Genomic DNA, 15,233 nt, shown 5'->3' with positions numbered 1-15,233 from the left:
TCTACCAGATGAGAACTTTTAAGTTCACTTCTACCCCCACAGAGTTGTAAAATAACTGAGTCAATAGAAAGTTAAGCTCAGCACTACATTGCAAGAGCACCAAGTAATCTCTTTTGTTTCTTTCCAAGTTTCTAGTTTAATAGTATGCCAGGAACACAACACTAAACTTAAGCCAGTGAGAATCTTCAGGTCTTGAGCTTTAAATGACAGATTTCAAATTCACAAGTAATCAATACAATCTTTTGGTTCTTGGTAAAATGTTTAGTATGGGGCAGACCGCCCAGGTTGATCAATCAACTGAAAAATTGCTAGGTATTTTGCTATCCATGTCAGTTTGAAGAGGGCTCGATAAGACTGAGCTTGAAACTTTCCTGGGCAACAGTTTATAAGCAGGAGAGTGAGTCAGGTAACCTCACTGGCCATAGTACAAGGTAGTAAGTACTGTCTACTGTTCACGACTCTGCTATTCTGGGTTCCGTTTAAGATTGTTGGAGTCCTGCTTTCAGTCTAACAGTTCCTGAAATGCTTTTCCCCTTCATTTCAGAGCCCTCTCATGGGCCACCATGCCCGGTGTGGATTGACCAGTTAATAAACACCCCTGTGTTCATGACTTTATGACAGTGATGGATAACCCTAATTTGGATCTAAAAACTGTAACCTTGACTTCTCTATTGGCAGGTCCATGCCTCCCTCTTGAGTTTCTCAGTCAATACTGCATGAGATGAAGAGGCAGAAGCAGGAGAGGATACAGGCATAAACTAAGCGAGGACTCTTTCCCATGCACCAGCCTCTACAACCTACAGAGCTCTCCTTTCCACTGCCCTGGAGTCTTTCAAAGACACAATTCCTGGTGATCTAGACTTCCCATGGAGGAATTCAAAAGATCATATTTATTCATTAAGCAGTGCTTCTGAACCCTGCTCCTCACTGATAACCAAATCCCTGAGGTGGCTCTGTTTTATTAATCAAGATCTTAAACTAACTTCTTCAACTCCCACTTCAGTGACTTGAAGAGGGTTTTTGTTTCTAGAAATGTGATTTCTCCACTGCCTAACTCCTGACATACAGACCTTTTTGTTAGAGTCTCCTCTTTTTATTTTTTAAAAATAAACTATAGACTGGGCGCAGTGGCTCACACCTGTAATCCCATCACTTTGGGAGGCCGATGTGGGCCGATCACCTGAGGTCAGGAGTTTGGGACCAGCCTGGCCAACATGGTGAAACCCAGTCTCAGCTAAAAATATAAAAATTAGCTGGGCATGGTGACGTGTGCCTGTAATCCCAGCTACTCAGGAGGCTGAGGCAGGAGAATTGCTTGAACCCAGGAGGTGGAGGTTGCGGTGAGCTGAGATCATGCCATTGCACTCCAGCCTGGGCGACAGAGTGAGACTCTGTCTCAACAACAACAACAACAACAAAACTATAATATACACATAAAAAAGCATAAAATACAAATGTCCCACTGTTTAATGCAAAATGACGAACGTGAAAAAAAAAAAAAAACCTTGCCTAATCAAGAAAGAACATTGCCAGGCCAGAAGCCCCAATGTTCCCCTTTCCAAACACAGTTCCCTCTTTCCTTCCCTCCTCAGTCCTCAGAGGTACCCACTATTTTGACATTTGTGATAATCATTTTCCTACCTTATAGTTTTACCAATTTTATATTCATACCTTAATAGCATAGCTTAATTTTGCCTGTTTTTAAACTTTTTTTTTTTTTTTTTTTTTTGCTGGGTGACCCCAGGCAATTTTATTACTTTATTCCTGAACCTCAGTTGCCTCATCTATAAGATGGGGCTAATAATAGCACCCATTTCATAATTATGAAGATTAAATACATTAAGGAAAACACTAGTATGTCCCTAGCACCTGCTAAACATTCAACAGAGGTTAACTGTACATACTGATGTCTCAAACAGGGACGGAATGTTTAACACAGAAAACAGGAGGTTTTAGCACTCACTCGTTCTCCTGGCTCCCGAAAGATGAGCTGCCCCGCCCCAGTTCATCCAAGCCCATCAATATAGTTGTCCTCGTCCTTAATCTCCACAGGTGTTCAATGTGAGCCAACTGTCAGATGGCTTTCATTTGCACAACTGAATAAACCATTTATGCCTAGTGTTCCATTACTGGAACGCTAAGCTTATGGGAGTTATTTAAAATATCTTACTGCTCGAGGTCATCACCAAGATCTGATTTTTTCAGAAAAAAAATTTGTAATCTCCAGCATAAATGGAATAATCAAAGCAATTGTGGCAGTTTGGGGGGGGACAAAACTCTAGAGTTTAATCTTCCAGCTTGACTGACTTGGAAGCGTTCCTGTCAATGTAAAAGATCTTGTTGGGGGCGGTGGAGAAGCCGAGGCCGGCTCCCCGGCTGTACTTCCAGCTCATGGCCCGGTCGTAGTCCCGCTGCAGATTCTGCTGCAGGCTGTCAGCCGCCTTCTTGCCGAGGGCCATGTTGGGCCTTGCAATCGTGCTGGCGGGGCGGCTGAACGAAGGGGACAGGTTTTTGAAGCGACCCATAAGTCTGAGAAATTTCAGTTTCTGGTCCTCGTTCTCAAAACCAGCAGTATCCCACTGGCCAAACTGGGTTCCCGTCCACTTCCTGGTTTCAGAAGCTTCCGTTCTGCCTGACTCGCGATCGATCTCTTCTTGCAAGGCCTTTCGCCTCACCTGGTCTATGTGCGCCTCATCCATGTTGCCTTTTTTTTCCAACACCACCTCTAAGTCTGTGTCTGTTTCCTCCTTCCAAGGGTCTCCTGCTACCCCACTCTCTTTCCTCTTCTTCTTTTTCTTCCTTTTCAGAGCTGGCTCCTCGATGACTGGCTGCTCTACCTTCTTTTTGGACTTCATCTTTTTCTTTGCGGAGGCCTTAGGGTCATCACTTATGGGGATGTATTCCGGAGCCTCAACTTTGACTGGCTTCTTTTTACTTCCTTTCCTAGGGCTGCTCTCCATGGACCTGGAGGGCTTGGAGTGGCCTGGGAGGGCGTCTCCCTCCTGGTGGATTTTTTTTTTCTTCTTCACCTTCCCATTGTGTTCTCTGGGGCTCTTCCGCTTCCGTTTCTGCCCCAGGGCTGCCTGTTCCTCATCCTTCTTCCCCATTGAGCAAGTGTCCCCAACATCCCTGGCCTCCCTGGCCTCACAGAACCAAGGGTCCTGGACTGAGAAGGCTGTGGGGTCCTGGGCCCCCTTTTTTTCCTTCTTGTGTTTTTTGAGCTTCTCGCCAACTCTGGTTTCCTCCTCACTCTGTCTAGGGTCTGGGGAGGTTTTCACCCCAGAGGCATGGGACATGGCTAAAGGTGACTTCTTATTTTTCTTTTCCCCACTGAGGAACTCCAAGTGGCCAAGCACCTGCTTCCTGAGGCTGGGGGTGACTTCTCTGTCCGTCTGGCAGGCAGCGTGGTCTCAGGTTCTACATGCTCCTCGCAAAGGGTGCTGACACCCTTCTTTTTCTTCTTCTTTTTCTTCACTAGAGGCATCTCAGGTGCCTGCCCATGGGCCACACTCTTAGAGGGGGATGTAGCTCTTAAAGGAGAAACATCAGCGAAGTAATCATCATTGTTTAAAACTGAGTATCGAGTCTCTGGTTCTTTGACCACTTTCTTCTTCTTTTTCTTCTCTGGGAGCCCAGGGTCTACTTTGTGTGTCTTGGTGATCATTCCGGTGGGCGAAATTTCCCCGCCTCCACGTTAGAGCCCGCTCCGCCGTGACCCGGAAGTCCACTGTTTTTAAACGTTTTACAAATGGAATCGTACCATATATCTTGCTGCCTTCATTCATCGTTATGTTTCTGAGCCTCGTCCATTTTGTTGAGTCTAAATGTAGTTTATATATACACTCATTTTTGTATAGCATTACATGATTACACTATATATTTACCCATTTTTATCCATCCTACTAGTGACGAACATTTAAGTTGTTTTAGTTTTTGTTGAATAGGAATAGTGCTATTATAAACATTCTTGGGCATATTTACTGATGCATATGTGCCTCTAGTTTCCCCAGGATAATTCTCTAGGAGTGGCATTTCTGGGTCATAAGGTATGGATAGCTCCGACTTTATTAGAGAATGCCAAAGAGGTTTGCCAATTTATTGTCCCTCCAGCACTCCCCCATTCACCATGCGAGCAGGTGCATGTTTACAATTCTGGTGGAAAGGCCTATGTGGCTGGAGATTTTACATAGTGATTTCTTTTCCCTTTGGCCCTGTGGATCCATGAATACCCAAAGAAACCATACCACCTAAGGCTCAGATTGAGTCTAACTCTGCCGAAAGACAGTGGGTGTCAAAGTCATCCTCACTGAGCAGGTAGCGATATCACCATAACATCAGTGAGACATTGCCAAAGAGAAGATATAATTTGAACACTTACGATAATTTTGCAAAGCACAGAAATATTCATTGCATTGAAAAACCTTGGCAGAACACTATTTCAATTTTTTACATAACAGTAGTAGTCACATCATAGATATAATTTTGGGTTTTGTTCTACTCCTTTAACAACATACGAATATTTTTCTATATTGCTACAAAAACTTCCTTGCAAATCAAAACACAATGATATATCATCTCGCCCCAATTAAAATGGCTTTAAGCCAAAAGCCTTTTATTCATTATACCAGGCTATAATGAATGTCAGTGAGGATGTAGGGAAAAATGGAACACTTGTACATTGTTGGTGGGAATGTCAATTAATACAACCACTATGGAGAAAAGTTTGGAGGTTCCTAAAAAAACTAAAAATAGAACTACCAATATGATCCAGCAATCTCAATGCCAGGTATACACCCAAAAGAAAGGAAATCAGTATATCAGAGATATCTGCCCTCCCACGTTTATTGCAGCACTATTCACAATAGCCAACATTTGGACCTAAGTGTCCATCAACAGTTGAATGAATAAAGAAAATGTGGTACATATACACAGTGGAGTACTATTCAGTCATAAAAAAGAATGAGATTCTGTCATTTGCAGTAACATGGATGAAACTAGAGGTCATTATGTTAAGTGAAATGAGCCAGGCACAGAAAGACAAACTTCACATGTTCTCACTTATTTGCAGGAACTAAAAATGAAAACAATTGAACTTACGGAGATAGACAGTAAAAGGATGGTTACCAGAGGCTGGGAAGGGTACTGGGGGGTCAGAAGGGGAAAGTGGAAATGGTTAAGGGGTACAAAAAATAGAATGAATGAATAAGACCTAGTATTTGCTATCAAAACAGGGTGAATATAGTCAATAAAAATTAATTATAAACGTAAAAATACCTAAAGTGTATAATTGGATTGTCTGTGACACAAAGGATAAATGCTTGAAGTGATTGATACCCCATTTACCCTGATATGATTATTAAGCATTGCATGCCTGTATCAAAATATCTCAAGTAACCTATAAATACATACACCTACAATGTACCTCCCAAAATTAAAAACTTAAAAAAACCCAAACACTTCCTGGTAGTTATTTTATTCACTGTGTAATAGTTTGCCAATAGAGAGATGGTTGGGGCAGGTTTTAATGCCCTCCAGTCCCGTTCTTCATTACCCACAAACAACCCCAAATAAATATTCCATCTAAGTAAAAAGAGCATATACTCTATCTAAATGCAGATCTAAGTCCCTGGTCCTCCCTCTTACAAAAGAGTGTATCCCAAGCCCCTACCACGTAGAAATGCTGGCATTCTACTGACTACCAAGAGTATGCCATAACTGACTTAACTCCTACCCTGTTGGTGAGCCTGCAGGTTGTTTCCAATCCTTTGAAATTTTAAATTGTCCATTCATATTGCCATTTTTCTTCTTTTGGGCTATTTCCTTGGCATATATTTTTATAAGAAGGCTTAATAAATGCAAGATAATTTTTTTCTGGAACTTGATATACAATACTAAAGTGGCATTCCTATTTATGTTTGCACCCAGGATATACAAATGAACATACTGTATTTAACCAGTGTCCTTAGGAATTAATTTGTCCTTCTGGAAGTCCAGAGAGTAAGTCTTGGAAGACTACACAGCCATGAAGAATGCTTACATCACCCTCCAGGACTGCTTTGGAGAAAACCATGGTGCTGCCATCAGGAAATACCACCACAGCTCATTTGCTGAGTCTGGGCACTGGCTGGTGCCAGGAACTCTGCTGTCACTTCCATCAGAAAATAAACTCTGTGCAGCATCTGCACCCTCCCTTTTCCTTCTTCTCTAACAAAATCTCAATTGGCTATATTTGATTGGTGGAGCCTAGGTTACATGTCTACGTCTCTGTTGCAAAGGAGGTTGGGAAAATAAGTTATTTATTTTTCCTTAAAAGGCAGAACTCATAAGAACTTCTCCAAATATAAGAACATTGTTCAAAAGATGCCGTTGGCCACAAACGTGACATATGTCTGCCTCACTTTCCATAACTCTGCCAGCATTAAATGATTAAATTGTTTTTGCGAATCAGTTATAAAATAGTGTTTTTTTATTTTTCTGATTATTAATTAAATTTCCCCTCAAGTTTTTATGAACTAATTTTATATTCATTTACATAAACGATCAGTTCACCTTCCTTGCCAATTTTTCTATTAGAAATATCTGTAAATATATTTATTAATATATTTCTTAGGGATATACAGGAACTTTTCTGTACTATAGAGCTTAAACTTAGTTGTCAATGTTTTAATCTTTCAACATCTATCAGCATCTAAATGCCACAATCATTTCTATGCAGAGTGAAGGTCAGGAAGCCTCAGCTTGTCCAACTCTGGCCTTTGCATCTTTTCATTGCTGTGATATTGTTTATTCCAAGAAGCAGCTGGTCTCTGTTCCCATGCATTGACATATGCCCAGAGAATTTCAAGGCACTCCAGAAAGAGAAGGAAATATGAATCCAAAAATCACAGTATGTGTTTGTTTTGTGTTTGTGCACATTACATGAATCAAGTTTTGTAGGAAGCATAAGGACATTATCCCTTCAAGTGGCTAAGATAGATGCTGTCGGCTCAGATGGTATTTTTTAAACAAAAACAACAGACTTGACCTTGACATTTTTCTCTCATCTTCATTGTGGATTGATGAGACAGGCAAGGGAAATACTATTTGTTCTTTATGGCTAGATCCTTCATCCAAGGGATTCGTTAGTTTACAAACATTGACCTCAAACTGAACCCAAGCCCTATTCTCCACTCCACTCTACAAATAGCCATTTTACATTAAAAAAACAGAGCTAAGTAATTTTATTGAGCTTATAAATACCTTAACAACAAAGCCAGGAATTGGATATTTCTGTTTTCATCCCTTATTATTATTATTTCATATACCATTTATACAGAAGCGTACAACTACCCACTTACATTCTCCAGAACCAGGGCATTAGGCAGCATTCTTTGGGGCACCAATCTGTAGTCCTTTCTCCTACACCAATAACATTTTTAAAGGTGCAGGTTATCTCCTAGACTGCTGGGCAAAGGCCCAAATCCTTCTGGAGCAATCTGCCCGTGTTTTCTGACACATAAGGATTTGCTCGCTAATGCCGCCCATGTCTCTCTGGAAGGACTTTGATGAATGAATGGCATTTTCCACTACTTGGTGAATTGTGTGCTCCTGTGGATAATAAAAATAAATCCAACCAACATGATTACATTTCAGAGAAGAGGTGACAGAGCAGGGAGCAACCAATCAAAAGTATCTAGAGCACCAAATTATGCCCCAGAGGAGTCATCTTGCATATCCTTGGTTCTGTTTCCATGGTAGTAAGCATTGCTTGGGATATTCAAAGGCAATTTAAATGCATTTAGGCCACAGCTTACAAGGGGATAATCTTGGGAAAATCAGAAGTGAGTAAACATTAACAGCTAGTAAAATAAGCAGTTTTGAAAATTGCACTCCATCTTGCTTGCTTTTCTGTTTAGGGAAAAATTTTTTTTTGACATCTGGAAATTATGTCTGCTTCTAACTTGGGCTTCAGATGACTCATTTCAAGACAGTGCCACAGTTGCCATATGCTAGACTGCAGAAACTTGAGGCTGCTTATTTTTTAAATTTAATTTTTTAGCTCAAAGGTATGAATTTGCATTACTGTTCTCCCCAGGGCCAGCCTGAGGAGTGTGCAGACCAGGCCTGGAGGGTCCCCCTCTCTGAAAATACAACTCCTCACTTATGCTTCAGGGCTAGAGATTCACTTCTTTAAGTTCTGCAGGCTTTTTAGCTTTTCAGAGTCTCCACGGGAAATTCAAAGGCCCCTCTGCAAAGGAAGCTTAGACTGGCACCTTAAGCATCACCAGTTGTTCTCTGCTAACACCCTGGTAGGAACCTGGAAAGAAGACATGAAATAGACACAGAAAAAGGAAGAAGGGACTGGAAGAAGGAAGTGCCAGTAGCAAAAACAAAAAGCCTGTTTTCTCATTTTTCCCCTAGAGCATTTCATGATTGTAATAATGGGACAAAGGCCTTGTGTTGCTCTATTTATTGTATAATTTTGTTTAACAGATACCTTTTTAGCACTTACTATGTGTTAGACACCAATCTATGCACTTTATAAATATTAACTCATTAATTCCTTATAACTACCTTAAGTCATGAACACTTTTATTATCTCCACTGGGTAGTTGAGGAAACAGGCACAAAGAGGTTGAGGTGGAGGGTCTCAAGGTCACAAGCTAGTAAGTGGCAGAGCCGAGATTCTGCATCGAAGTCAGTGGGTGCCAGCATCCCAGCTCTCAGCCGCTATACTCTGCTTATATACAAACCATATATGTTTTCAATTCTTTTTGAAAGTGTTGGTATCAGAAAATGTGGATGAGAAGTCAGCTTAATGGTAACATAGCCAGAATTTATAGCCAGAATTTGGCTTTCAGTTGGAGAATTATAATAATGTCTATAGCGGACTGGGAAGGCAGAGTCCTGGAATTCTATTCTTCGTCTGTTTTATGTAGCACTTAGAGAGCTAGAGCAACTCATAACCTCTGTATTCATCTTTGGATGGAGATTTTGAAGTTCATCAGATAAGAATTTTAATTTTCAAATAAAAGAGAAGTTGAACTTTCCCAGGGGGCATTTGGGCGTTAGCCCAAAAGTGAAGGAAACTTCACTTTTTGATCATTCAAAAACAGAGAAAAGTGGGATGGGAGAATAAAGGAGGAGGCTCAAAGTATTTTGTGGAATCTGAAACTATTCTATGTGGCTTAGATCATGGGAATTTTCTTGGCCTGCGTTGTGAAGGTAGCATGACCCTTTCTCTATGAAGGATGTGAGTTATTCACTATTTCAAACTGTACAATTGCTTCATTATGTCCACACCCACATTTTTCTGTTTATAGCCAAAGAAAAGGCCTGTTGTTGATTCTAAATTACCACCTGAAAATAAGAGTATCATAATTCTTAATTAATTCTTATTCTAAAATGTCTTACACTGTCTGGGGAACAGTATATTTTATTTGAGATTGAAAAACAATCTTCAATCATCCTTTATATGAGAAAAAGTATTAAATCTTTCTAGGTATTAAAAAATCTAGGTATTTAGAGGTATTAAATCTTTAAAAATTTTTAAATAGCCCTTCACAGCCATCAAAAATTGTGTTTTACTTTTTAAGATGTTATGCTTTTTTACACATTAGTGAATTTATTCACAGAACCTGGGTTTTAGGCCTTTGAGAGTTATGGAATACCTAAATGGTTATAGGCCATTGTTCAGAAGCCATTGCACTCCGAAGTCTCAATGGAGAGCTATTTTGGTCCCACACAGGACATTTGGCAATGTCTGGAGACATTTTTGATTATCATAACTTGTGATGGTGGGAGGTTGTTACTGACATCTAGTGGGTTAAGTCCAGGGATGCTGCTAAACATCTTATAATGTACTAGACAGCCCCCTACAACCAAGAATTATCTGGCCCAAAATGTTAACAGTGCTGAGTTTGAGAAACCCTGCAATAGAGATTTTCAAAGCCATATTTGTAGGACTTTTTACATAGACCCTTCGTTTTATGTTGCTTGCTTTACAAGCCCCCCCATTTACACAGCTAGTCCACCTGGGAGTTTACTGGCTCACAAAGGTACCCAGTGGGACTCAATGATCAGAGAGAATCAGGGAAGCTCTATCTCAGGGGTTAAGGGTCCAAACCACACTAAAAACAATTTTTTGAGCCAACTCAGGAAAGTAATCTTTATTTATAACTTAGAAAAAATATTTGCTAAGCATTAGTCTTGGAGTGAAGTTTTGGAACACACCCGTCTAAAAACTTGGTCCTGCCTGGCTTGTGTTTCTCATTGCAGATCATGGGATAACAGTTGTGTCTGTATTGTTCAGCGCCATGCTCCTCAGCTCCTGGAAATCTTAAAGAATAGTCACTGCCAGTAGGACTTTTTGTTGAAAGAGTACAAAGTACCACAGAGTGGTAGTAGATGATGGACTTTGGATTCAAGTGTCATCACTTTTGGATGTGTGGTCTTCTTTAATGTAATCTTCAAGATGCTCATCTGAAGATATCAATCTTAACACACTTGGTCAAATAATATGAAATGGCTTATCCATATCACATGCTCTCCAATGCCCAGGATACAGTATATGTTCAATTAATTCCAATTCTCTTCTCCCTGCTTATCTGTCTTAGGTAGAACTCTTCCCTTCCTTTCCTAGCTCATAAAAATTAAACTTAGATTCTTTTGCAAGTATTCGGAAGGGAAGTTCTGGCCTTACTTCCATCTATGATGTTCCTCTACAAGGGAGTAGAAAAGACTCATTTGATTGGTGAGATTCGGGGAAAAGAACCCCATGAGTTCACATGGAGCTTTTGTACAGATGACACAAAAGTGCTCCCTCTGGGTGGACACAGCCCTCTGTCCACAAGGCTTGATGGACGGATGATATCTTTATGTAACATAGATTCAAACCAGTGAGTATAGCTTGGCTAGTGAAATGTGGACTGGATTTCAATCCCCACCTGCTCCTTGGCTCGCACCCTGTGCGGGGAGCAACCCACACTGATGTAAGCATTCTCATTTTCAGAACTGCCCTGCCTGCAAAGGGCATAGTTTTTCCTCTGTTCTTGATTCTATGGGGTAATCACACCTGGATAAAGGTCCAATGACAAGCTTCCAGAGGCAGGCTTGTTTTTCACTCCATGCTGGTAGGTATGAGGCAGGTAGCTTTTTCCCCAGTGGGAATGCAGCTGCTGAGCAAATCTTAGCTGATTTACAGGGTCAAGAAATCTAAACCTGGGGGAAGGAATAGGAAGCCTGGTCTTGCCTGAAGGTCCGGTCCACGTAGCATTCTTTTTTTTTTTTTTTTGAGACAGAGTCTTGCTCTATCACCCAGGCTGGAGTGCAGTGGTGTGCTCCCAGCTGACTGCAACCTCCTCCGCCTAGGTTCAAGTGATTCTTGTGCCTCAGCCTCCCGAGTAGTTGGGATTACAGGTGCCTGCCACCAAGCCCAGCTAATTTGTGTATTTTTAGTAGAGACGGGGTTTCACCATGTTGGCCAGGCTGGTCTCGAACTCCTGACCTCAAGTGATCCTCCCGCCTCAACCTTCCAAAGTGCTGGGATTACAGGTGTGAGCCATCTCACCTAGCCCATGTAGCATTCTTCACATCACTCCTGACTGTTGTTCAATTGGTTCAGAATCTATAGAGGAAAGGGATGAGATGAATATTTAAGAAACTCCAAGCCATGCACCATGACGCACGCCTGTAATGCCAGTGCTTTGGGAAGCCGAAGTAGGAGGATTGGAGGCCAGGAGTTTGAGACCAGCCTGGGCAATGTAATGAGATCCTGTTGCTACAAAAAATATAATTTACATAATTAGCATGGGGTAGTAACATACTTCTATAGTCCCAGCTACTGGGAAGGCTGACCTGGGAGAATGGCTTGAGCCTAGGAGTTCCAGGCTGCAGTGAATTATGATGAGGCCACTGCACTCCAGCCCAGCGACACAGCAAAACCCTGTCTCTAAAAAATAAATAACAAATACATACATATAGCTAAAATAAAACAAAAGAAACTACAACACGTTTATGTGGTCATTGATTCATTTATACTACAAATGTTTTCCAGCATTTTCATGTGGCAGGTACATTGATATAACTTAGGGATAAAACTTTGAATCATATATAATTCTCTGCTCTAAAAGTACTTACAGCCCAGTGGGAAAGAGAAACAAGTCACAACAATATGGTATAACTAGCTGTCTAATAGACATATATATGGGGCGCTTGGGAACATGGGAGTAGAACAAGAACTTAGTCTGTGAGGGGCAAAGAAATCCAGATTCTTCCCAGGAGAGGTGACACCTGAACTGTCTTGAAGACAGAGTAGAAGTTTTGCAAGCATATATGGAGGTGAGCAGGAACATGGAATCTGGGGTGGGGCTCAAACTTATGGCTTGGACAACCATGTGAATAGTGGGGGTAGTAATTAGGGACGAAGGGGTAGAGAGAGAGTTTTGGATGTGTTGCTTGGAAATGATGGCCTGTGTGTGTCACCTGGAGTTGTGTAGTAGCCATATATGGCAGATACTGTATTAAGTGATTTCTATGCTTCATTTCATTTAATTTCTCCCAAACTGTATGAATTATATACAATTACCTCCATCTTACAGATGAGGAAAGCAAGGCTTTTCTCAAGGCCACACAGTGGCAGAGCTGCAATTTGAATGCAGGTGTGTCTATGCCAAAGCCCGTATTCTTTCCAGGATCTGAAGCTGTTTCTGGGCTAGATGATAGAGGTCAGGGCTGAAGAGTCTGGGTTGCAGATACTTAACCCAGAAATGATGACTCACTCTGCATTTGCATTTGCCTTGTTACAACTGCATCTAGATATTCTTGTTATAGTAATTTACGTCACATAATTTAATTTATACTAGTTATTCTTTCTTCTTTTTATGTAATGTAAGAGCTAATTGTGCAGTGGTATCTTTTTATTACTGTTTATTTTTTCTTACCTTATATGTCAAAATGTAAGCCACAGTTCAGTCAGTTTTAGTGCTATTAACAGTTTACTGGCTGACTCCCAACCAACCACAATTTAATCTGCTTTGATAGGAGCAGACCATTTTCACAGGCAGAAGAACCGATCATTGTAGTCAACCCAGCTCACAGCTTAAATGTGGTCTCAAGAAGATAAAAAGTTTATCCCATGAGCTAGAACTAGCATATGCATTATAAAAACTGCAGCTAGTGATGCCACAAAGAAAGCATTTATTTGAGTTAATTTTTGAAGCTGCCAAAGTAGAAAAACAGTCTACTTTCACTCTGACCAGAATTGACCCTCTCTTCTAATCTCTCTCTCTCTAGCTTTTCCTTATCTCTATCTCCATCTCTTGGTTTCTCTGACTCTGTCTTTTCCTTCTTTGTTAACACGTTGGAATTCATTGTTTAAACTTATAATTCTCAAAACTAGAAAATCAAGGTCTCTTTTGGAAGAGGAAAATGTTATCCGACCGGATTAATAGGCATAGGGGAATATCCAAACAGCTGGAATGTCCTGGTTTTCATGTACCTTTCATTGAAATTAAGAAAAAATATCCAAAATTCTACGTAAATCATGTTGGATGCAACGAAATGAGTAATAAATACAAATCATCCAGTAGAGGGCGATGCTGACTTATTTATGGGTGCCTTCAGTAGAAAATGCAAATTAAGTAATAAAAGACTTTTCTTGACGTAAATTGTTCAACCAACATGCAGATCAGATGATTCTTAATGCAGTAAAAGCATATAAATTCACATTTAATTGAATCAGATCTTGTGATAATTTGCTCAAAGACAATTAAATAATAGTTTTTAAAAGCCCTGGGCTGAGAATTAATGAATCTGCTTTCACTTTTCCTTTAAACCTGGGGCTCTGTGGCCTTTAGATAGCCTTTTAAGCTCTCCGAGCCTCATTTTTCTCACCTAGAAAATGACACATTTGGCCCAGATAGAGGGTAAATTCCCTTTTGCTTTAAGAAGCACTTATTCTGTGAACCAGTATGTTAAGTACATTAATTCTGTAAAAGAGATTTTCTGGGGAAGTTTAAAGTGGTAATTTCCAAGCCTTACTCCTCATCAGAATCACTGAAGTAGTCTCATTCCAAAGCCTTTGCAGGACTTTCCAGGAAATAAAGGGGACCAGATTGTGAGTGGTGTGGGAGAACACACATATCACTGGCTCTCCTGAGCCTTCAACTTTTATACACTTAAGAAGAAGTTCTGATGTCATACCAAGAAAGCAGCTTGAGTTCAAAATAGACATTTGATGTACATCAGGACATCAGAGGGCAGTAATTGTCTAGTGCTCATGTAGCTCATCTAGTTACTAGTGCTTGTGGAGCTGGTTCTTCCCTCCTTTCTGAGTCATGGAAGACTATACCTGCCAGCCTCCTTGCTTGCATTCTCACACAGAACTTTTTCTGTAAAAAGCCAGATAGTAAATATATTATTCTTTATGAATCATATGGTCCCTGTCACAATAATCAACTCTAGTGTTGTCATGCAAAAACAGCTGTATCAGTTGTCTATACCTTGTAACAATTTACCCAAAGTTTGGTGGCATAAAACAGCACACATTTATTATCTCAGTTTCTGTGGTTCAAAATCCTGGCATAAACTAGCAGGGTTCTCTGCTTCATGGTCTCCCACAAGGCTATAATCAAGGTGTAGGCCAGCCGTATGGTCTCTTATGAAAGCTCAACTGGGAAAAGATCTGATTTGAAGCTCACTTATGTGGTTGTTGATTGGATTCATAGAGTGTTTGACTGAGAGCCTCGATTCCTTGTTGGCAGAGGCCACTTTCAGTTCCTTGCCTGTGGGCCTTGCACACATGGCAGCTTGCTGCATCCATGCTTGCAAGCTGAGAAGGCGAGAGTGACAGAATAATAGCAAGAGGAGGTCACAGTCTTTTCAAATTGAACCACAGAAATGACACCCCATCATTTTTTTTCCCGAGATGGGGTCTTGTTTTGTTTCCCAGGCTGAAGTGTAGTGGCTATTTAGCGGTGTTATCATAGTGCACTATAGCCTCGAACTACCTGGCTCAAGAAATCCTCCCACCTCAGCCTCCTCAGTAGCTGGGACTACAGATGCATGCAACCATATCCAGTTTCCCATCACTTTTGCTCTATTGTATTTGTTAGAAGCAAGTGACTAGATCCAGCCCCCATTGAAACAGGAGAATTGCATAAGGATGTGAATATTAAGGGAGAGGGATCCATGTCAGGAGATACCTAACACAGCAGCCATGGACAGTATAACAATGAGTGGGCAAAAATGTGTTC

General features: G+C 40.8%; 1 protein-coding gene across 1 annotated transcript; it reads right to left on the bottom strand.

Annotated features, from left to right (window-relative positions):
- Window positions 1-1,769: 1,769 nt before the first annotated feature.
- Window positions 1,770-3,706, bottom strand: LOC101127340 (lysine-rich nucleolar protein 1-like). Its single transcript, XM_031001857.2, is given in 2 exon segments — window positions 1,770-3,374; window positions 3,377-3,706. Coding segments are annotated over 2 exon segments (1,377 nt in total). The 5' UTR covers window positions 3,665-3,706; the 3' UTR covers window positions 1,770-2,285.
- Window positions 3,707-15,233: the final 11,527 nt, after the last annotated feature.

The sequence above is a fragment of the Gorilla gorilla genome, chromosome 15, assembly GCF_029281585.2.
Source record: "Gorilla gorilla gorilla isolate KB3781 chromosome 15, NHGRI_mGorGor1-v2.1_pri, whole genome shotgun sequence".
Taxonomy (NCBI): Eukaryota; Metazoa; Chordata; class Mammalia; order Primates; family Hominidae; genus Gorilla; species Gorilla gorilla.
Note: the sequence above shows the minus strand (reverse complement) of the source record. Positions and strands in the feature narration are given on the sequence as shown.